The sequence below is a fragment of the Halichoeres trimaculatus genome, unplaced genomic scaffold (assembly GCF_033239565.1).
Source record: "Halichoeres trimaculatus isolate MK-OKI-2021-1 unplaced genomic scaffold, fHalTri1.1 fHalTri1_scaffold_10, whole genome shotgun sequence".
Taxonomy (NCBI): Eukaryota; Metazoa; Chordata; class Actinopteri; order Labriformes; family Labridae; genus Halichoeres; species Halichoeres trimaculatus.
In genome coordinates, this window is record NW_027437187.1 from 7303549 (window position 1) to 7327951 (window position 24403).

Here is a 24403-nt window from a genome sequence, read left to right on the forward strand (position 1 = left end):
TTATGTGGTAATAAATATAAATTTATTCAATAATTAAGTCTCAAGGTTTTTTGCTTTAACATAATAATTATCAATGGATAAACTTGTGACACTGTGTTCATGTTAGTGCTGCACGATTTGGGGAAAAGGTGCGATTTGCGATTAGGTGGACAATATTGCGATTGCGATTGTGCTTGCGATTTAATAAAAAAAGTTGTGTCATGATGAGTCTACAGACTTGCTTGGTTATCGTGGAGAAAAATCTGAATTGCATGTGCTGACATTGCGATTGCGATTGCGATTGCGATAATCGTGCAGCCCTAGTTCATGTCCAGCATGGAAAATTGCCTTCTCTTACTCTACCTCACAGTCATAAGGATGCAGTTAGCTACCTAAACATGGTACCTTTTGATTTTACGTGAATCGTTACTTAGTACTACAGACAGAACTCGGTCCGTACCTAAAAAGGTTCTTAATTGGTACCCATCTCTACCTTTGCATGAGCCAGCAACTGAGGACATGACCTCAATACAGAGGGGCTTTTATCATAATATTTCCTTATATCTTAGGTTTATATCGACAGAGAAGAAAATGTCTGATTTTAACTTCAAACACAGAAAAGTGTATACCTGTTTCAAACCAATAGCTTTTGAGGACACAAGTTGGTACTGTTAGAGCTTGTGACTGTGACTATGCTGTAAGTAGATTGTTAAATGACTTTTTTTCCTACTTTTTGTTGTTTATTGTGATTACCATTAGATATTTTAGCTAGGGATGTCCCGATATTACATTTTCACTTCTGATATAGGGATGGGTACCTTTTACATTTGAAACGATACGGTACCAGTGCCCGGTACCTGGCAATCGGTACTGGTACACAGCGGTACCAATTTTCTGTACTTTTGTGTGTGTTTATAAGGTAAAAAATATCAATTTTTTTGATAATAAAACGTGAATTCGTTTCATTTTAACAAATTAATTCTTCAATATATAACCTTGTAATGCTGTGTTCATGTTTAGCATGGAAAATTGACAACTCTTGTACTCTCTCACAGTCACAATGATGCATTTAGGTACCTAAACATGGTACTATTTGATTTTATGTGAATCGGTACCTGGTACTTTTGACAGAATTTGGTCGGTACCTATTAAAGTACCTACTTCGGTACCCATCCCTATTCTGATACGATACCGATACTGCAGCATTGAGTATTGGCCGATACGGATATTAATCCGATACAATATCAGCATTAAACATACATACTTTTATTACTTATTTTGTAGTATGTCTGTCATGTTAGAAAAGGATTGATTAAGTGATATTATTCAAACAAAGAACAGTAGTCAGCAACAGCAGAAGATGAAGGAAAAACTGACCCATTTATTATTAACCAATGGGTAACAGAAACTGCCTATATCAGAGATTTTAGATGCATTCTGATACAATTCAGATCCTTGTTTTTATGCTGATATCGGACCGATATCCGATATCAATATCGGACTGGGACACCAAGCCACTTTGTTTTTGTGCTGCACTTTAGACCAGTGTTTCTCAACCCTGGTCCTAGAGGACCCCTGCCCTGCATGATTTTTATGTTCCCGACTCCAACACACCTGATTCAAATGATCAGCTCGTTATCAAGCTCTGCTCGAGCCTGATAACGAGCCATTCATTTGAATCAGGTGTGCTGGAGTGGGGTAACATCTAAAACATGCAGGGCAGGGGTCCTCCAGGACCAGGGTTGAGAAACACTGCTTTAGACAACACAGTATCCACGAAGGATAAGCCAATCTGATCCTGGTATAAGGTAGCAGCATGATATAGACTTAAAAGTTAGGCTGGATATCTGTGACAAAGTGCTCATGTACAAGACAGATCTATTCAACTCAGTTTTATGCTCTTCTGAGTTTACAATCACCATGTATCCATTTGTGACCACCACATATTTACACATTTATAATCACAGAAAATAATAAAGTCCCCAGAAACAGTTAGTTTAATTATACCTTGATTTCAAAGTCTACAGTTACCAAAACATTATTCTCAGTCTCATACTCATATTAAGGATTACAGAATGTTAATTTTAGGGATGGGTAATGATTTAGAACATTTGAATAGTGATTAACATAGAAAAATCGAATGGCTCATGTGACGATGGCTTTGTCCTGTCTGCAGCAGATGGCAGTTTATCCTGGACACCTCTGTTGTTACGTGTTCATTTCACAAAAAGGTCGAGCTGGGCAGGAAGTTGTACATGGAAACCATCTAAAATGCCTAATGACTTTCATAATAAAACAAACTGTGTCCAAACCAGATGATATTTAACTTGACTTCGGCAACAAACTGATGTAATGATCAGAGCCGAACCAGAAGTGAACAGTCTGGAGGATTTACAGCCAAAACAAGAAAAAATGGACGTTTAAATATGGATTGGGAAGTGTGGGAACTTTTCGAAAAAATGAACGAAGATGATTTGCAGTGCAAACTCTGTAGGGTTAGGCTAGCAAATCCACTCGAGGAAGGGAAAATATAACTCTAATGCTGGTTTTCTGGCAGGCTTTGAAACACCTGGCTGCCTGTCTTCTAACTACACAACCAGTTGTATGTTTCAAGGGCTTGTTGAATTAGCAGAGAGAGAATTGCAAGGAGGAAAAAAACAAAATCACTGACACAGTACTTTAATGTTGGTTAGAAGCTCTAAATGTCAGTTTTGATCATTTTAAATTATTCGCCCAGTCCTCGTTGAGATTTAACCCTGAGGGTCTAAATGGCCCAATGATACTGTCAGGCTAACTCTTTCCTGAAATATCTGTTCGCTTTCTATTCCCATAATCAGAACAATTAGAACCCATCCCTACTCTGCTCCTGCTCAGAGTAAATTTCTGTCTCTAAAACTGTAGCTTCCACGTCCACATCACTATTGACACAACAGATACACAGAATGCTAGGAAATTAAAGGAAACAATCCATCTGCCACATCAATACTCTGATGTATGCAGCTCAACAGCAGGCATAACTACTCTGAACAGGCCTGAAGCACTTTCCACCGTGTCCATCTTTGATCCACCCACATAGAAAAATGTGTGTGTGTGTGTGTGTGTGTGTGTGTGTGTGTGTGTGTGTGTGTGTGTGTGTGTGTGTGTGTGTGTGTGTTACATAAGAAGCGGACTCTGGTGGTCCATGGACTCTCCGGTAGCTGTGATGTAGGTGGTACAGGTATAAAAGACTGGAAATCATTAGTGCAAGATGCTACTGTCCAGCTGTATGATGCTTTGTGTGTGACGAAGCCAAGAAGGGACTAGAGATGGAGAATGATTTTCAAATATTTGAATAGTTATTAACAACAAAAAAATCAAATAGTTCATGTGATGATGGCTTTGTCCTGTCTGCAGCAGATCACAGTTTTATGCAGGATGCCGGAGCTGTTACGCGTAATTTTCACAAAAAAAAGACAGGTTGAGCAGGACAGGAAATTGTGAAAGAAAACCATCTAAAATGCCCAATGACTAAAATGTAAAAACAAACACCAACAAGATCGTATTTAACTTGACTATAAGAACAAACTGACATAATGAACAAAGTCAGACCAGGAGTCCACAGGTTGGAGGATTTACAGCCAAAACAAGGAGGAGGAGACGCTCAGATATGGATTGGGAAGTGTGGGAACTTCTTCAAAAAAATAAACGAAAATGAGGTGCAGCGCAAACTCTGTAGGGTTAGTCTAGCATATCACAAATCGTCAACAACTCTGCACAGCCATGTGAGAGTGTGGCATGCAGCAGAAAGTTTGGCACTGTCCTTGGCCTGTCATAATATTCAATAAATAGATTAACTGAACGATAAATAAAAACGTCCATGGTAAGTTTGCCAGCCTCGTGACACGTACATGCATGTTTGTTTTCCTCCTCTCTTTCGACCAAAGAGGCTGAATGAGAAGATGGCTCACTACGTCTCAACATCGGGGTGCATAGGTTCTATAGCGGATTTAGCGGATTTATAGCGGAGTAAGCATCTGTCAAAAATGCGATCTTTGGCATCTTTTGCAATGGGGCTGCTCGCGCGTACACACGGAGAGAGCTGAAGCGAGCGTCCTGAGGGGTAAGGAGGAAACACACACTAATATGAGTGATGACACGAAAGATACGGTTCTTAAGCCGCCTGCCACAGTCCCAGTAAGGGAATATTTTGTTTTTTATCAGAATGAACAAAGTGTGAGCTCATGAACACCAACGAGCTGATATGTCGCATTTGTTTGAAAATAGTGGCGACGAAGAAGAAGAAGGGGAGGTGCAGCGGAGCCTTGTTCTTTGACAATCCGCAAAGTAAATAGGAATAAAAGCGCCAAATGGTGGGCGCTCAAAGACAGCTACATTGCCAAAGAAATGCAGCTCTTCAATACGGTTGAAAGCCAGAAATGTTAAAAATGTTTGACAGACAGTACAGATTGACTGGGAAAAAGTACATGTTACAAACAATTCAGAAACTGTATAAACTCCCTTTTATTTAGGCTATAGTTTTTATTGTTGTTGTTTGTTTTTGGAGTTTCGTTTTTTCTTTAGAGACAGGGTCTACGTTTTATTGTTTTTGATTAGTATTAATTATTTTCATGGACATGTATTTTTTTCTAAAAGAGAGTCCATTTCATTTTCATTGTATTTTTTTTCTCTTTATTGTTTGTTACATTTATTATATGTTTTGTTTAATTTATTTTATTTAAAAGATCCTGACCTTTTAATTACAGTTAAATACTCTTAAAAAATTAAAGTTTCTTGCTTTTGATATGGTGTACTCACTTTATTATCCCATTTATCATAATTACATCAATGAAAAAATGGAAAAAAAAATCAAAATAATATTGACAATAATATCGTTTATCAGCAATAATATTTTGGAAAATTATCATCTAGCAAAATTTGTTATCATGACAGGCCTACACTGTCCACAGATCAACAGTCAATGGTAGGCTTCATCGCCCAAAGAAGTAAGTTTGATGAACTACGTGCAGAGCAGAACAGCTCTCCGAGGTACGAGAATGTGGTGGGCAGGAGAGGGGGTGACGGTCTTCGAATAATTTTCAAATAGTTACGAGCGAATATCAGATAGCTCTTGTGCTAGAAATGCCCATGCCTAGTGGGGACTTCATCAGCCAAACTGGTTGAGAGTTAGGAAACACATCATGCAGAGAGGGCTCCCATGTAGACATAAAGGAAGAGCCTTTAGATTAAGAGAGGATGTGTAACAGAAATAATAAAACACAACATATCTACCACACTACCCTGACACACCCTCCTTTTTGAAATGCAGCATGCAAATGCAAACAAGCTAGGGCCTAAAGGACATAAGGGGGGATGAGAAAAGGAAGGCTAGTCAACCCATACTGTCAAAGTTAACCCTTCCCCCCACTCCACACAGTGGTGATAGTAGCTGCCTGGTTGACTGACATCATCTCTATTCCCAAGTCCACCCACCTCCCGTAGACAGCAGCTGATGCTGAGGCCCTCAGCCATTTGAAACATCACTTATCCTCCAAACATTACATATTAATGTTACCAATGTGACTGAATATGCTTCAAAAAAGAGAATTCTTAAAGAAACAGTATCTGAGTGATTTCACCCTGCATCATTTTTAGCCCTGGACACACTTAGCTCATTTCAATACAACTGCTGTTTACACTGAGCACACACTTTCTGACTGTCAGCTCAGATTGTACCCCTATACAATAAAAACACAAATGTGGTGTGTGTTTGCGTGTGTGTGTGGATAGAAATCAGTCAAGACCAAATGCAAGTGTCAGAAAAAAGCATCCTTATAAAGCAAACCAGATGTGGTCAACAAACACTGAATATGGACCACAGGGTCCAGGAACTTTAAGTTTCTTGTAAAACATCCCACAGAACTAAACTGTGGCCCATTTTTTTTTTTGCGTTTTCACTGCGTGGCCCAAAGTTTCATTATGAAAAACAGTACAACTACACAACACCACCTGTAGAAGGCGGTAAGACAACAACGAAGACATTCAGAAAAATCACACCACAGCAGGAAAAGTCAAGCCACTGTCTCAAAGCGTAACACACAGCCAGTTAGCATGGGGGAGATTTCTTCTGTGCTGGTTGTGATCATGCTTTATTGCACTTCAGATGGATGTGTTGACACTTAAAAGGAGGCAAGCACTAGAGGCAAAGCTGTCACCAGTCGAAGCTGTTTCAAAAAGCCCGAAAAGCTACAACCAGGGAAACACTCAGCTGCCTACAGCATGAAGACAGGGACCAACCCTCTTTAATGTAAAATGAGGATGCATCATTGCATATTTATCTGATAAGGAGATTTTGATGCATACTTCTATGTATCTAAAGCTAAACTTGGATGCCTTCCTGAGGACTTCTTCTGTGTTTGAACAGCTGTTGTAAACTGGATATCCACTGACAAGTTCGGGTGAAGGTCCCCAGTTTACAGGGTCACTCTTTAAACTGTAACACTGGGAGCTGACAGAGACATTTACACTATCTAAGAAGACCATTATTACGGAGTCATTCAACCAAGTCCATCACAGCTAGAGATGAGTACCATATTAGGTACTTTTATAGTTACCAACAGAATTTCGTTTGTGGTACCAAGTACCGATTCAAGCAGAATCGAAAGCTACCATGTTTAGGTGCCTAAACACATCCATGTGACTGTGAGGGAGTGAAAGAGTAGTCGATTTCCCATGTTGGACATCTATCTATAATCTATTACCTCATAAACTCATAAAAGCACCCAATATTGGTACTGCTGAGTACCAGTACCAGTTACCAGGTACCAGGCATACCGATACCTCATGGTTTGAAATGTGAAAGGTACCCATCCCTATTTACAGCTAGGGGTCATCTCACTGTGGATGGAGGGAGGGGGAAACAAAAAGACTGTGGATGATCCATCAATCAGAAATGTTCTGCTTGCAGGCCCCGCCCCCTGAAAGTTCCTGGACATCTGAAAAGTTGTACCTCCAGGGAGGGCCTTTTCAGGAGTAGAGTATTCACCCCAGAACTAAATTTAGACACTATTTCTGGCAGTCAAAATGCAGCTTGACAGGGTTCCCTTTTCAGTTATGATACTGTTTACCAAGGGCTCACCTGATACTGGTAACCGTGCATCATCTTAAACAGTAGTAAAGCTCCTGAGACTAGAGCTGTGTTAGCTATGCATTTATAATTTTCCCTACCTGTTTGTGGTAGGATCTATTAAGTGTAAAACCTGAACATTATTTTTTAACAGTTACTGGTTCAAAATAAAAATGATGCCCTCATTTGTAGACAGTCTTAATTTAATGCAACACAGAGGAGTACTATGCCACAGGAAGGCAGTGTTACCTTCATGAGGATGAAGAGTCCCAGGAGGTTAAAAATACATTTTTTGGTGGATACCCCAGCAACTATTTTCATGTTAACAAAAACTCAATTATTTTCAGATTACTTTAAGGAATTAGCCACAGTAGAGCAAATCTAATCTGGACCCTGATTCCTAAATCATTAAACCAGACGGTTATAAATGACCGTAGGTATTGCCAGGATTTTAGTCAGCTGCAAACTTTCACTTTGAACAAAAGGATGAGAAAACTGTTCTTTAAAAGGGTTTACCATTTCTGATTTCTGTCAAATCCAACCATTCACTTAGATATGACACTAAAGCAAATGCATTCCAAATTGTTGGTTTATTAATTTATGCCGAAAATCACCAGAGGGTAGTGTCTCTGGTCAAATGTAATTATAATGATTTTCTATTTCATCTCTTAAGGGATCGAAACAATCATTGAGCAAAGACAGTTAACGCAGATAGGTATGCAGTTCTCCTCTGGCTACTGGAGAGCCCAGTACCAGCAGCTACTAACCGAAACCATTCAGCGTATTATTCCAGTAGATATGCCAAATTTAAGGTTGTCTTTGCATTAATGTCCTCACTCGCATGTTTATGTATTACAAAGATAATATGGACTTACAGCGATGCTGGGAACCGCAGTCTCTGGTCGTTCGATCATCGTACTGTGCTGTCACCACCCAGCCTACACAGTCACCGAGTCAGCTCCGAGAAAAACCTCCACAAAACGTCGAAGCGGAGAGAAAAACAGGCAGCTTACAGCCCTCAAATCTGTAGTACTCTGCAAAAAAGCCCTGTGCGTCTGAAAATGAATGAGGTTAAATTACATATGGCCGCTGACGGATACTACAACCAGATGTAGCTCAGTGAAGAAAACGCTTCAACGTTTTCTCTCCTAAAGCAAATGGTCATGATTAATTACTGACATCCGGTCGAGGATTTCAAAATAAGACGCTCCAAAATAATCTGACGCTAGGCGAACCCTCAACAAGGAAGTACTCTGTTGTGAAAACATACATTCAAAAAAATGCAAATAAAAAAAAATCTCACTGTCAGTCAAGTTTCAGTAAATATGAATTTCCAGAAGATTTTCAGAATGTCTTCTATTCTTATTGTCAGTCTCTATTTTTGGAAAGTAAATCATGATATCTGCTGGTTCTCCTGTTCATATTTGTAATAGAAATAACAATTTCATTTATACAGCACATTTAATTACAGGTAAGCTTAACATGCTTAATGGGGAAGAAAAATAAACAAAAACATCATACAGCAGTTGCTAAAAGAGCCTTTATCATAAGGACACAGAAAGGAAAGCATTGATGCAGAAGGAGCCAATATGCTCACAGTGTCAAAATCCATACACTCTGGAGAATAAATTTGTCTTGAGTTTGGTCTTTAGACGTAAGGGCAGTTTGATCCAAAGATCTAATGGTGTCTTAATCAGACTTTGATCTGACTCTGGGTTCAACTGAAGGACTTCCACCTAATGACCTGATGGGGTCTGATCAGGCTTCATTAGTAACTTATGATGCATATATTTTATGTATTTCGCACAGTAGCCATGAGGAAACACCATGCACCCTTACATTTCATTTGGCCTGTTTCTCCAAGGTTATTGCTGTTATGATCTTTTATTTAGCCTTTATTTAAAAAGACTATAGCCCACTGTTTACCTAGCTAATAATCCATTTCTATCACAAGAGGGACCTGGCCAAGAGGTCAGCGGCACACATCATAGTAAATATCACATGACCCAGAACACATTACAGGCAATAAATTAAAAACATGCTTAATTTGGTTAACATGGTTAATCCAAGTTTTTTTGATATCATCTCATTTTTGTGGTTTTCTTGTGAAAACTACACTTATTTTCTTGAGACAAATACCTATCTTTCTGAGAGAAAATGTTTGGCCTTATGTTTGGTGAGAAAGATTTATATGTTATGATGAGGAGCTGGCTAAGCTCTGTTTCCCAAGATAGAGAGAAAAGTACGCAGAGGGCTCAAAAAAACTTTATAGTTTGGAATTTGTGTAGACTCATAGATTTTATTTTGAAATATTTTTTTTCATCCTGTCTTCTACTACTTGTGTTGTGTCACCTTGGTGCCTCCGTAGCAATACAGCATCCTGATTCCCATTGGTCCGTCAGTCTTTGTGCGTGCATGCGTGTGTTTGCGTGTATGTGTCTATCAGGCCTTCATGTGCTGGAGGCTAAACTTTGTTTCCTTTAGAGCCTGTGTAGACTTGTTTATTTTAAGAGCTTTACATTAAATAAATAAATAAATAACAGAATATATCATAACTTTTTCATCTACCAGTAGAATAGAATAGTAATAGAATAGTAATAGAATTACTTTATTGATCCCAAACTGAGAAATTGTGGTGTCACAACAGCAATTATCAGAGCCAGTAGAAAAATATGAAATAGATACATAAGCACTCAACACATACAAAAATTGAACTGGAAGATATACACCAATATTTGAATTAACATATCTACTGCTTTGATAAATAAAAATTAAATAAACAATTTACTCATATATGTCAGCTGATTGTAATAAATGTAAAAAAAAAAAAAAAAAGTTACTCAGGTTAAGAGGTGAGGCTTTGCAAAGCATAGTGGTGACAGGAAGTTTAAAAAAACAGTGGTATGGTGGCAGAGCAGTCAGCCAATATTTTAAACTTTAATATGTTGTGATGTAGTATGCACAGTATCATAAGCCAAGCAGATTGTGAATAAAATGACAGATATTAACCCTGTGGTGAAGATGACAGAACTCTTCTCACAAGAGGGAGCTGTTGTGAAGGGTCATGGCCTTTGGTATGAAAGATAACGATTTAATAAATATTATATTATATTACATTATATCATATTATATTATATTATATTATATTATATTATATCCCATATAAACCATGGTTCATTACGAAATCCTAAAGATGAAGCAAATCTGATAAGCCTGCTTTCCAAATGCCTTTTAAACTTACACATACCCCACTTTTGTTTCCAATTAACGCAGGGTTGTCCAAACTTTCTGAGGGCCACACCTGATTTTATGAAATGACCAAGGTCCAGTAGCTTTTACTGACATATTTATCTACCATCAAAGTGACAAATGAACGTTCTATTTGTTATTTTTTTCTTTTAGTGATTTCTGCAGATTTCTGTGTGTGTACTGTAAAAGCATCTCCATTATCCCTCTTTGCAGGGACAACAAAGATGGTACATGGTGTGAAAAGACGATCATACCCGATGTAGTGCTGGAGGAGTGTGTCTTTGTCAAAATGAAGAGTATGAGAAGAAACAAAATGAAAGAGATATTTGACAAGAGTGTCTTAGTAATCTTTTCACCAGCCTCAAGGTGCTGAAGGGTCGGAGGGACCAAATGCAAACCTTTGACCCAGATTAATCTTTTCTTTGCTTTCACACTCAGATACTCTCTGATGACTCCAGCACTGTTAACTCGGGCACCTCTCAGTGTGTAGAAACACAAAGTGAGAGCATGTGAATATTCGTGATGAGAAGAAGGCTGAAATTGTACTTGAGTCCTGCCAAGAGTCGAGTCAACGAGTGGACAGAGAATCCAAACAGAGGCTCGGCTTCAAACCACACATCCTCTTTTTTTTTTTTTTTTACATCCTCAGTGTTTGAAGCCTTAATAATAAAACACATGGACACAAAACCCTATCTGAAATGAAGCGTACACAGAAGGTGACAGTAGCGCACTGAGCGACATCATGAAGGCACTGACAGGAGTTTTCATACTGTGTTGACCCCTTTGGAGGTAACAGAAGTGTTTTTTTTTCTTTTCTTTTGGAAGTTAAAAAAATTAAACTGACCTGCTGTCTCAAAATCCTCCCTTTTCATCTGCTACGCAAAAAAGCACACGACTTTCATGTGCAATACGCCTCTACAGGGTGCCAACCTCCAACTTCCACATACTGTACTTAAAATGTGAACTAATATATAAGCTAATAAAAGAGTAAAACTGGAGCCTCTTCAAGATGTTTTTTTTTGGACCGAGCACCAAGCAGGTTACACTCTGATGAGAGTATTTTATTCAAGACATGAGAAGCTCAGTATTGGAAAAACTTCATCTTTACTCATGATTTGGTCAAAGAATTAGAGCCACTATGAAAACTGAACACTTTTTTCACAGTCACACTCTATTGTTGAGTAATTACTCAGTAGAAACGTCTCTGATGGACCACATGTCTGATTCTGAGGGCAGACAAACACAAAGCCGGTCTGAGTTCTGATGATTTTACAGTCTCAGTTGATCCAGTCGCTGGTCTTCATTCAAAGGGGTAGTAAGGGTGAGACCTTAATCTGAAACGAGCAGAACAAGCAGTTATCAAGGTAAGAAAATACCGTAAAATGCAGACACATACTTTTCAAAGAGACCTGGTCTGACTCACTCCTCTTCAGGGCCAGACCTCCAGCCTCAGTCCAGTCCTCTCAGTGCTCTCAGATCCTCCTCAGTCAGATGGAAGTTAAAGATCTGCACCAGCATAAATTCAATTGGTCTCCATCAGCGTTAACTTTCGTCATTTCTTTCCATGTGAAGGTTTCACCTTTGTGTTTTCAAGGATGTGATGAGGCTTGTCACTCTTTGGGATGACACAGATACCCTGCTGCACATGGTACCTCCGCAGCACCTGGGAAAACATCCCCATCACCGTCACTGTCAGATGAGTGAACACGCACCTTCACATTGAGCTCACAAAGCCAGCACACTCACCTGAGCTGGGCTGCGTCTGTGCCGCTTTGCTATATCTGCTACAACCGGATCCTCCAGGATCCTGTGTGGATCATTGCCTCTCCTGAGTCTAAGGGTTTTCACACGTGAAGATGATAGTGCAGAGTTTAGAGTTCAACAGGTGTTTACGGCACATTTCTTATTTTCACATCAACCCTTAGACAAGCGATGTAAACCCAGCAGCTTTATACCTGTACAGTTTGATCTCTGAGTTTAATAACCAGACACTGATACTGAGGAATAAAAAAAGTTAACCAACATACAACATCTGAGGTTACTGGACTTAAAGGATCTGAATTAATCATGAGATATATTATACCGTAGTGATAACTACACAGGAAAACCCTCTGAAGCAGATCTTGATAAATGAGCTGTGATGCCATGTGTCGTACTCCTCCGGGGGTCTCCCAGTTGAGCCAAAGGGGCTGAAGGTGGTCAGGGCAATGTTCTTGGATTTACAGAAGTTGATCAACTCCTCCTGCACCAGGTAGGGATGAAGCTCCACCTGTGAATCATAAAGCACCAAATAAGCCAGGAACACATGTGGATGCTGACCTGGTTTCAGCTCAGTGGGCTTATTAACATGGTCTGAAGCTCTGTGAGGACTATCTGTGCTGAATGCTGTGACACACCTTCAGCTTCAGCTCTGTGATTTACCATGAGCAATGTAACTGTCTCAGAGACAAGTTAATGTTGTTTGAGTTTATAAGTTTATTATTTTAGACAGTTTCATGGTAATCAAACGTTTATTCAGAGTGTTTAAATATATTGAACAGCATGAATAATTGTTAAAATGTTTTAAAACTGTGCTGCTACAAAAAGTTATTAATTCAGAATACGTAAGGTCATCTAAGGTCAAAGTGTGACCCTCTGCATATCATGTGTCAGAAACAAAGAGCTGAGAGAAGAAGAGATGCAGCTCCAAAACAGGATTTTGTTATAAACGTGCTTTGACCAACACACACGTTTTCACAATGTCTGAGGGACAGCGAGAGATTAAAATCTTCTAAAAGATGTCTGTATGAAGCATGGTCTTCAACTGCATCCAACCAGGGTGCTTACAAGCATCATCACCCTCTGTTGTAAAGACGTGACTCTAACCAGGGCGTGCTCACTGCCCGATGCTCCAAAACGGGCGCTGGTAATCTCATTCTAACTAGTGGAGTATGAGCAGTCACATATGTAAAAGAGAGACTATTACAAAACACTTAAAAAGTCCTGGCGGGGTCTTTAAGCCAGTTATCAACTCAGCTGGATGAGTAGCACCTGATTGACAGCAGGGGGCACTCTGCACAGAGCTAGCAGTCTCTGTAGCTGGAGGATGCTGAAGTTGGACACACCAATGCTCTTCACTTTGCCTGAGGCTTGCAGCGCCTCCATCCCCTGTAGACAACATACACACACTTCAAACACACACCTAAAGAGGCAGATGGATGTGGTAAAAATGATGATTTCCAAGAAGGATAAAGCTTAAAAAAAAGGAACAGAATAAAAGTGCAATGAGGAAAACACACACAAACACACACACACACACACACACACACACACACACACACACACACACACACACACACACACACACACACACACACACACACACACACACACACACACAGTTTGCTTACCCTCCATACATCTACATAGTCTATGTCACAGGTCAGTAACTGTCCATCCTTCTCTGGGAAAAGCTTGTCGCCCATTTTCTGTAAGAAAATTAGAAATAATAATAATAATAATAATAATACATTTTATTTATAGAGCGCTTTCAAAAACTTAAAGACACTTTACAAGGCAAACAAAGATAAAGAGCAAGTTAAAAACAGATACAAATATACAAAATAATCAAATAACAGTAACATGCATGTATACAAGAAGAAGAGACAAAAACAGTTAAAAAAGTTACAAGAAAGGCAGGGTCAGGACCAGGCTTTGTTAGTTTCAGTTATAAGCAGTGCGGAATAGGTGAGTTTTGAGTTTCGTTTTTAAGGCGTCGAGGTCAGCAGTGTCATGGAGATGTTGTGGGAGTGAAAAATGATGCTCATAGTTGAGAGGACAGTTTGATTTGAGTTCAGTGGTGTTTTATAGGCTCAGAAATGAATTCTACATTCAAAACTATTTACAAATGAACATTTTATTCATTGTTGTAAAAACAGAATTAAACAGGAGTTTATTGATGTGCATGCAGACAGAATGGTTTTTGGATGGGTCTGCTGGTGTCCTCCCCCAGCAGGGGGTCACTGGTCTCTGGTACCACTGTTATGATGTTCACTGAGAGAAAAGTTCAGGATCCCCTGGTCTGACTAACCAGCCAGAGTCTGTGGGTGGTGTTTTATTGTGAAATAGAGCAGACAACCTGAGCCAGTAGCGCCCCTGAATCCCTGTCCTGGTCCACCTTCTCTGTTTAATTTGATGTGTGCTGCTTGAATTGATTTCTGTTCCTGAAATTACTTGGTGCATGTCTTACTCCAGCCCTGGAGTCCTGATCTGTAATAAAGGGGAAAGGCTGAAAAATAAGCTGAGAAAAAACTAAAGACCAGCAGAAAAGCTTTGAACTTGCAGGTAAACACATCAGGAGACTTAGGATGTATCAGCCTAAAGAGTTTTCATACTCCTGTAATGCTTTTAGTTTGCTTTGAAAGGTTTAGGCAGCTAGACAGGATCTTTTTCTGAGTACGGAAACCTCTACAGTCTCCAAAATGGCTCTCCTCATGGGTTAATGCAGATAATAAGGTCAGATTAAAGTGAAAGTTTAGCTCTGTTACACTTGTGTGTATGTCAGTGTAGCTTTAAACCAACAGGGAAATTTATGAGGTAAAGATCCAGGTAGTCCAGCTGAAGGTCATTTAGAGACTTATTCAGACACACGGGGATGTCCTCTGGGGCATGATGGGTACTCCACAGCTAACAAAACATGCCAAGTGTGAGATGGCTGACAGAAATACACACAATCACATACACAAAGATAAGACACCTTAAATAAACCAGTGAACATCATTTAAACCCGTTCATAATCCATGAGTGATTTCACTTTGCCGTTTGTTTTTCTAGAGAAGGAACAAAATGTGTGAACTTGTTGGTTCATTTCTAAACTCACTTTACTGACGATGAACACGTCCTCACGTTTGACGATGCCCTGCTGCATCTTGGAGCGCAGAGCTTTACCAACATCCACCTCATTGCCGTAGACGTAAGCGGTGTCTATGTGGCGGTATCCAGCTGCAATGGCAGCTTCAACTGCACACTAGACTGAGGTACGAGGAAGATGGTCAGACTGTAACGAATATGACACGTTTACCAACAGAAACTCACTCATTTCCTGATCTTTACTTCAACCCTGTCTGCAAAGTAAAAACATTACACCCAGCCCAGGGATAGCAAGATGTTTAGGACTCAACGACTGCTTGTTGACAGAATATCTTTGTTTTGTTTTCATTGATGTTTTGTCTCCTCAAAAATAGAGAACTGAGCCACCCCTTTCTCCCAAAACCTTATTCACCAAATAAACATGGCAGCTGTTTTCTTCTGCTCCAACATCAATCTGCTGTTTTACTTTCAAACTGCACACGTGGGGAATTATGCCTGGGAACAGCTTTCATTGGCACTGAAGCTCTAAAGGTCACCATTAAATACATTTGATTTTCTCAGTTTTCTTGAGGTAACGTGTTATTTTCAGCTGTTTACTCAAGATCAGGACTTATTCTCCTCAATATCATTTATTTCATTTTTAAATCAGGTTATGATGGTGAAGTATGACAGTATGACAGTGAGTCTGAAGCTCCCTGCAGATTCCTGTTTGAGCCTGATTTGAATCATCTGCCAGTCGAAATTCATCCATGTCAAACACTTGTGTCTGAGTACAAATTTTCTAAGAAGTGACTCTGAAACATTCTGCAGGAAAACAAACTGACGACAGTGTTACTTGTTATGTAAAAAGAAAATACAAGATGAGTGTTGAGTCTACCTTCCACGTCCCCAGACCCAAAACTGGCATACGAGCACCATCATTCAGCTCTATGGTCCTGGCCACCTGTGTGTCCTCTGTGGAGAACATGAAATCACTCTCGCAGCCAAACACACTGTTCACCAGTCACACACACAGTGTCAGAGCTTTCCTTTTCTTCTTTCTCGCCCCAAACTACAACGTCCTCTTCCTCTGCTGATTTAACTTCTCTCTGTTTCTTTTTGCTTCCTCTTGCGCAAGATATCCTTCTTCCCTGGCAGCCTTATCTCTGCTGTAGTTAATTATTTGACAACCTCAAAACACTTCACTGTCATGAGGTATTTACTCTGTAAATGAGGAGGAACATGTTGCAAAAGTCACTCTTCTCATAGGGGTAGCAGCACACACACACACACACACACTGTAATGTTTTCTGTTCAACATTAGGTGGTGATATCGTACCATAGTAAAAATGCTGGAGCTTGGTAGGAAGAGGAGTTGTTCACATGATGAATCCTCTGTAATCAGATCATACAACACAGATGGTAACAACACACTCACCACCCACTTCATTAGGTTCACCTGTTCAGCTGCTCGTTAACACAAATATCTAATCAGCCAATCACATGGCACAAACTTTGAATGTGGAAAGGTTGTTGGTGCCAGACGGGCTGGTCTGACTGGACTTAAAATACTGAGCTGAAAAACACACACACACACACACACACACACACACACACACACACACACACACACACACACACACACACACACACACACACACACAGACTGAGCCTACAGAGCATCCTCTCACCGCTCAGGGATGAACTTCTCCGGCTCCGGCCAGTGCTCCTGGTCATAGTGAAGGAAGCCTGCTGGGAACTCCATCGTCACACCTTTAGGGACCAGTTGTCCGTTCAATGTGCGGTCGTGGTCCATCTATCTCATCTACTTGAACCCTGGAGGGTAGAGGCGCAACGCTTCACTTATGACCAGGTCTAATACTTCAGCTCCTGGACACTGGTGTAATCTGGAGACTCCTGCAGCAGAAACAACTAAATAAACACACAGCAGTAAACAACTAAAGCATCATTTACAACAAAGGTTCCTGGGTAATAAAGTGAATTCACAACAATCCTAAAACTTCGGCCTGACCCTCCCAAACAATTAAAGAAATAAAGAACCTTGGTATAAAGAAGTAATAATAACATAGGCACTATAAAAACACAAAATCTTATTTAGTCAACTCATAGTTGTAGGATCAGATTATGAATGGTTTGTTTACATTCATGTTTGTTTGTAACTGAGCTCATCAAGGGTGAAAGTCTTTATGAGGGTAGGACCTTGTTAGTGCGGGTAAGTGTTTCACCCAGAAGGGTCAAACAGTTTTTGACCGCTGTGCGGTGAGGCACCATGGTGATGCAGAAGGGTGAACAAACATTTGGTAAGTGTATTACACAAGTTAACCGTTTGCTTTGTCAAACAAATGGACTGATCATTGAAAAAGCAAACAAAACCTGGAGTTTCATCCATCAAAAAGCCAACAGGAGCGCCTCAGTTGTTATCCAGGTGTAGCATCTCAGTGCCTTAAAGCATTGGCTTGGCATCTTCAGAAGTTGTACAATCCAAAAATTGAAATCATGAAATTGTAAATTTTAAGATGTAAAATTTAAGAGATTAAAAGTAAGATGAATATATACATTTTTAAAACCATTAAATACAAGACCCAAAGAAAAAATCAAAAGTCAAAAATGATTAAAAAAAAGTTACAATGGGAGACGAAAGACATAGTTACCAAAAAAAATGTAATAAATTCTGAGAAAAGTGAAGACATTTTTTAAGTCAAAGCTTTATCATAGATAATAATTAAAGATAATAATAATTACAGATATTATAATGTGCAAAATGAAAGTTCTGGCTTTAGAAATTTTTTCAGTCAGTGCATTTTGTTCTGAATACAAAAATGTGTAAGTATGTCAGGAGTTTGCGAGCTCTGTGTTACTGTAGAAACATGAAGGGGATCTGTTTGTGTGGACGTAAAAGTCTCACCCACAGTTTACAGATAAACCGTATTTCTTATTAGGAGACCATACTCTTTTAAAAATGCTTGCTCATATTTTCTGAAAGTTCTGCCTTCAGCCTGTTCTGATAAATACACACTGAATCTTTAAAGCAAACCTCTGTTAATGTTTATTCACTACCATCACTTTACAGGCTCCTTCATTTTATGACAGCAGTAAAAACGTTCTGGCTAAAATTTGTGGATTTCCTTCCACTTGAGTCTAACCCTACCTCCATATGTTCTGCCTCTCCAGCTGTCTGAGGTGGAGAACTTGATAAGTGATTGCAAGGGGCGGGAAGAATCTAGGTTAAAAACAATACAAAGAAGTAGTGTACAGTAACAGCTCAGGCCGTAACCTTGCTTTATCACTTAGAAATGCCAGTGTTTACAACAGATTTTCAAGTATTGGTTCATTCCACGGTTAGTTAAACAACGTTAAAGATATTAGTGATCTCACCTCACCTCATGTGTCAGCTCTCTTCTCCAAGTGTTGATATTTTCATGTAGTCTTCTTCATCCAGCATTATTTCACAGCTAATAAGAAAAGTCGGCTCCATGCTGCCCTCCAACGGTCGGGATGGGCTTCGTTCATCCCGAGTTCAAAGAAGGAGAGCCGCTCATCCCACTTTCAGCATTTAAATTAGCGGATCAAAACTCTCAATTTCTACTCAGTGAAAATTGTGTTTGTATTTTATTTAATAATTATTTATAGTTTGATTCATTTTTACGCCAAGTCGTGTTTATGCTGAACGCGCAGACGTATGTAAACCACTAGAGTGAAACTTTTGGAAAACAATCAAGTATTTGAAAAAAAAAAAAAAAACAACTAAAAGGATTATTTTTCTAAACTGTCGAGCAGACATGGGAGTTAATTATTTGGACTTTTATTTCCCATATTAATATTTTTTTAAAATTATTTTTATTATTGTTAAAACGTCAGGGACGCACGGGTTGCGTCTGAATTTGATTGGTGCAGATAAATTCTGGAATCTGTTAATTCCATCGGGGTATAAAATCAAGCTGGACGTTCCTTCCGCCTTTTTCACCAAGGCACTTGGGGAGGTATGTTGCAAATTTTCCTGCTAAAGCTTGGCTAGCTTAAGCACAACTCAATAAAATGCATTTTTAATCGGAATAGACTTCATATTTTGTGTTTCTTTAATGTATTTTTGTATTTCTTGATAAGATCTGTGACTTTTTTTGAAGGTTTGACAGAGCTTAAATCATCCGTTGATGTGAAACAGGTCTTTGATCATAATAAATCTGAAAGAGATGCTTAATTTCATTTCCGATTGTAAAACTGATGTGAATTTCAAGTTGAAAGACTGTTTTGTAGCTTGTAGCTTTGATAGTTTCAGCTGCGGACATCGTCCGCATCGTTGTGTTGAAATTTATACTTGGAAGTTGAACAAAAACAAGGTAATCCTTAAGATTTGTGTTGAAAGAGAGACGATTTAAGTCTTTAAACTACCAAAGTTAACTCGGTTTTGGTTTATCCTTCTTTTTTTACTGCATTTATGTGAATTTATTTGGTATAAGTGACTAAACAGAACAACTTCTGCCGTACGATCTCGGTGGTCGCAAGGCCGTTGGTGTGGCAGCACAAGCTAGTTTTCCATCTGTTTTCACAGTTTTCGGCTAATATTTAAGCTAGGTCATGCTGCAGCACAGCGCTAAACAGCTAAACATTGATTGAGGAGCTCATACCTGTGTAGCGTAGAGTTATGCGCCACAGATATTACTTTACTACAATTAAATATGTCCGTCCCTGTAATATTTTCAGCCGAGGTGTCCGCAAGCGTTTTATACAACAGCTCACACACGGTGCATACTTCCAAATGCATGTCGGTTTTAAACTAGCATCGACTAGCTCTGCTTTGCTGTAACAGTACACTTTAAACTCTGAAAGTAACATGATAGATAGAGGATTTTTTCCCCCCCTTTTTTTACCGAAACATTCTGTGTTTTTACTATTACTGAACCGTGTCAGCAGTAATCTGTATTTATTTGACGGATTACACCGATGGCCATGTGACAGTGCTGGCTTTTCTTGATAAGATCTGTGACTTTTTCGAAGGTTTGACAGAGTTTAAATCATCCGTTGAGGTGAAACAGGTCTTTGATCATAATAAATCTGAAAGGGGATCTTAGTTTCATTTCCGAGTGTGAAACTCAATGTGAATTTGAAGTTAAAAGACTGTTATTTAGTTTCAAGATGTGATAGTTTCAGCTGCGGACATTGCCCGCATCTTTTGTTTGAATGTATACTTGGAAGTTGAACAAAAACAAGGTAGTCCTTCAGATTTGTGTTGAAAGAGAGACGATTTAAGTTTTTAAACTACCAAAGTTAACTGGGTTTTGGTTTATCTTTCTTTTTTAACTGCATTTATATGAATAAATTTGGTATATGTTCTTTTTTACCGAGACATTCTGTGTTTTTACTCTTACCGAACAGAAGTGTGTCAGCAGTAATCTGTATTTATTCATTACACTGACAGTTATGTGAGAAAGCTGGTTTTCATTTTTCTAAAGTAAAATTTCTATTATTTTGTGCTGACAACTGTTGGTCTATAAACAGTCAAAATCAAACCTCCTTAAAGCCTTTCCCAGTTAGATTCACACAAATGTGCTGCCACGTCTTCGGGACTGTTTCTGTAACACTAATATAAAAAGACTTGATTCTGTTGTGTTGTTTGCAAAGAGTTTTAAATATCATGCTTTGTACTGGTGTCAACGTCAATAGAGTAGAATAGTATAGAATAGAATAGATTTTATTTATGTCGAGGGGAAATTCAGGAGTCACAGCAGCAGCAAATGACAGATTTTGGTGTTATTATAACCCTCACTACAATTTGAACAGAGTTTGTTTGTCAGAACTTAAAACACATGGTCCTTAACATTAAAGCTTCCTTATAAATATTCAATCCAATACAAAGAATCATGTTTTAAACAGTAATAACTATAAAGAGATAAATAACACGAAGAAGTGACATAAAACAACAGCTATTTGGACTTTATTTTGTAAATAAACAAATATTCTGATCATTTTCTCATTCAGAATACTGAAGCGAGAAGCACACAAACGAATTCAAACCATGACTGAGAGGAGAGAGGAGCACAGGAGAGGAGGAGGAGAAGAGAGAGGCAGGAGAGGCTTGAGGAGAGAGATGGTAAGTATGGAGAGCCGAAGACAGGAGCAGGAGGAGGTGGAGAGAGGGGTAAGTATGACCAGGATAAGGAGGTGGGACAAGAGACAGAGCCAGGAACGAGAGGAGAGGGAGAGATGGGAGTCAGAGGAGAAACTGAGACAGGAGGAGGAAGAGAGAGAGGTAGGTATGGCCAGGATGAGGAGGAGGGAGAGGAGACAGAGACAGGAGCAAGAAGAGAGGCAGAGATGGGAGTGGGAGGAGAAACTGAGACAGGAGGAGGAAGAGAGAGAGGTAAGTATGGCCAGGATGAGGAGCAGGGAGAGGAGACAGAGACAGGAGCAAGAAGAGAGGCAGAGATGGGAGTGGGAGGAGACACTGAGACAGGAGAAGGAGAGACTGAGACTGAAGGAGGACGAGAGAAAGAAACTGATACTGGAGGAGGAGGAGGAGGGAGCACAAATAGAGGACATAGTGATAGAGCTGGAGGAGCTGGAGTCGGACATGAATCTGTACGAGGAGTTAAGAAAGTTAACGCATGGCTTAGAAAAGACAAATGATGTGAATGGAAGAAACAGACTGAGACTGAAGGAGGAGGAGAGACAGATAAGTTTGCAAAGAAGAAGAGCACAAAGAGTGAAAACACTGGGACTGAGGGAGGAGGTGAATCTGATCGACGAGCAGGTACAAAAGGTCATACATGAGCTAAGAAAGGACAAGGTCCTGTATGAGAAGGAGGAGACACTGAGACTGAAGGAGGAGGTGAATCTGATCGACGAGCAGATACAAAAGGTCATGCATGAGCTAAGAAAGGACAAGGTCCTGTATGAGGAGGAGGAGACACTGAGACTGAAGGAGGAGGTGAATCTGATTGACCAGCAGGTACAAAAGGTCATACATGAGCTAAGAAAGGACAAGGTCCTGTATGAGGAGGAGGAGACACTGAGACTGAAGGAGGAGGAGGAGGTGAAGGAGACACTGAGACTGAAAGAGGAGGAGAAGGAAAGAGGGAGACTGAGACTGAAGGAGGAGAAGGAAAAAGGACAAAGACAGGAGAGACTGAGAAAAGAAAAGGAAGAGAAGAGACTGAAGGAGAAGGAGGAGAGAATAAGACAGGAGGAGGAGAAGGAGGGCATGAGACTGCAAAAGGTAGAGGAGACAGAGAGACTAGAGCTGAAACTGGATGGAGAGGAGGAGGGACTGAGACTAAAAGTGGAAGAGGAAAGACTGAGACTGAAGGAGGAGGAGAGACTTAAACTGGATGAGGAGGAGGAGGAGGGACTGAGATTAAAGGAGGCGAAGAGGAGACTGAAACTGATGAAGGAGGAAAGACTGAAACTGGAGGAGGAGGAGGAAAGACTGAGATTAAAGGAGGCGAAGAGGAGACTGAAACTGATGAAGGAGGAAAGACTGAAACTGGAGGAGGAGGAGGAGGGACTGAGATTAAAGGAGGCGAAGAGGAGACTGAAACTGATGAAGGAGGAGAGACTGAAACTGATGAAGGAAGAGAGACTGAGACTGGAGGAGGAGGAGGAGGAGGAGAGACTGAGACTTAAGGAGGCAAAGAAGAGAATAAGAATGAAGAAGGAGGAGAGAGTGAAACTGGAGGAGGAGGAACTGAGACTGGAGGAGAAGGAGAGATTGAAACTGGATGAGGAAAAGGAGGAGGAGAGGCTCAGACTGGAGCAGGAGGAAGAGGAGGAGAGACTGAGACTTAAGGAGGCAAAGAAGAGAATAAGAATGAAGAAGGAGGAGAGAGTGAAACTGGAGGAGGAGGAACTGAGACTGGAGGAGAAGGAGAGATTGAAACTGGATGAGGAAAAGGAGGAGGAGAGGCTCAGACTGGAGCAGGAGGAAAGAGACAAACAGGTAAGTATGGAGAGAAGGAGAAGAAGGAAAGAAAGGAGACTAAGACAGGAGGAGGAGAGACTCAGACTGGAGCAGGAGGAGGAGGAGAGGCTCAGACTGGAGCAGGAGGAAGAGGAGAGGCTCAGACTGGAGCAGGAGGAAAGAGACAAACAGGAAAGTATGGAGAGAAGGAGAAGAAGGAAAGAAAGGAGACTGAGACAGGAGCATGAGAGACTCAGACTGGAGCAGGAGGAGGAGGAGAAGAGGCTCAGACTGGAGCAGGAGGAAGAGGAGAGGCTCAGACTGGAGCAGGAGGAAAGAGACAAACAGGAAAGTATGGAGAGAAGGAGAAGAAGGAAAGAAAGGAGACTGAGACAGGAGCATGAGAGACTCAGACTGGAGCAGGAGGAGGAGGAGAAGAGGCTCAGACTGGAGCAGGAGGAAGAGGAGAGGCTCAGACTGGAGCAGGAGGAAAGAGACAAACAGGAAAGTATGGAGAGAAGGAGAAGAAGGAAAGAAAGGAGACTAAGACAGGAGGAGGAGAGACTCAGACTAGAGGAGGAGGAGAGTCTCAGACTGGAGCAGGAGCAGGAGAGACTCAAAGTGGAGCAGGAGGAAAGAGACAAACAGGTAAGTATGGAGAGAAGGAGAAGAAGGAAAGAGAGCAGACTGAGACAGGAGCATGAGAAACTCAGACTGGAGCAGGAGGAGGAGAAAGTCAGATTAGAGGAGGAGGAGAGACTCAGACTAGAGGAGGAGGAGAGACTCAGACTGGAGCAGGAGGAAAGAGACAAACAGGTAAGTATGGAGAGAAGAAGAAGAGAGAGGAGACTGAGACTGAAGAAGGAAGAGGAGGAGCAACAGAGACTGAAAGAGGAGGAGGAGAATGAAAAACTAAGAATGAAGGAGGAGAATGAGAGACTGAGACTGAAGGAGGAGACAGAAAAACGCAAGCAGGAGGAGGAGAAGAAACAGATGCAAGAGGACGAAGTGGACAAACTGATTCGGGAGGAGGAGGAGAGATTGAAACAGCAGGAGGAGGAGACACAGATGCAAGAGGACGAAGTGGACAAATTGATACGAGAGGAGGCGAAGAGATTGACACAGGAGGAGGAGGAGGCACAGATGCAAGAGGACCAAGTGGACAAATTGATACGGGAGGAGGAGGAGAGACTGATACAGAAGGAGGAGAGACAGAGACTGAAAGAGGAGTTATTAAAAGAGAAGGTGGAGAGGAGACAGAAAGAGGACAAGGAAGTCATTGAAAGACAAGAGATGATGGAGAACAGAAGGAGGAGAAGGGAGAGAAAATG

At 40.4% G+C, this 24403-nt stretch overlaps 2 protein-coding genes and 1 pseudogene across 3 annotated transcripts in view; all 3 read right to left on the reverse strand.

Moving 5' to 3' along the window:
- Positions 1 to 8239, reverse strand: part of LOC141796049 (septin-7-like) — a 64676-nt gene extending 56437 nt beyond the window's left edge. For both annotated transcript variants that reach the window (XM_074676934.1, XM_074676933.1), the window contains exon 1: positions 7957 to 8239. In XM_074676934.1, coding sequence (XP_074533035.1) covers positions 7957 to 7995 — 39 coding nt within the window. In that variant the 5' untranslated portion in view covers positions 7996 to 8239. The remainder of the gene's footprint in view (positions 1 to 7956) is intronic.
- Positions 1 to 24403, reverse strand: part of LOC141796179 (NACHT, LRR and PYD domains-containing protein 12-like) — a 600880-nt gene that overhangs the window by 259979 nt on the left and 316498 nt on the right. The gene's annotated exons all lie outside the window — the stretch shown is intronic.
- Positions 11374 to 18577, reverse strand: LOC141796054 (aldo-keto reductase family 1 member B1-like; annotated as a pseudogene).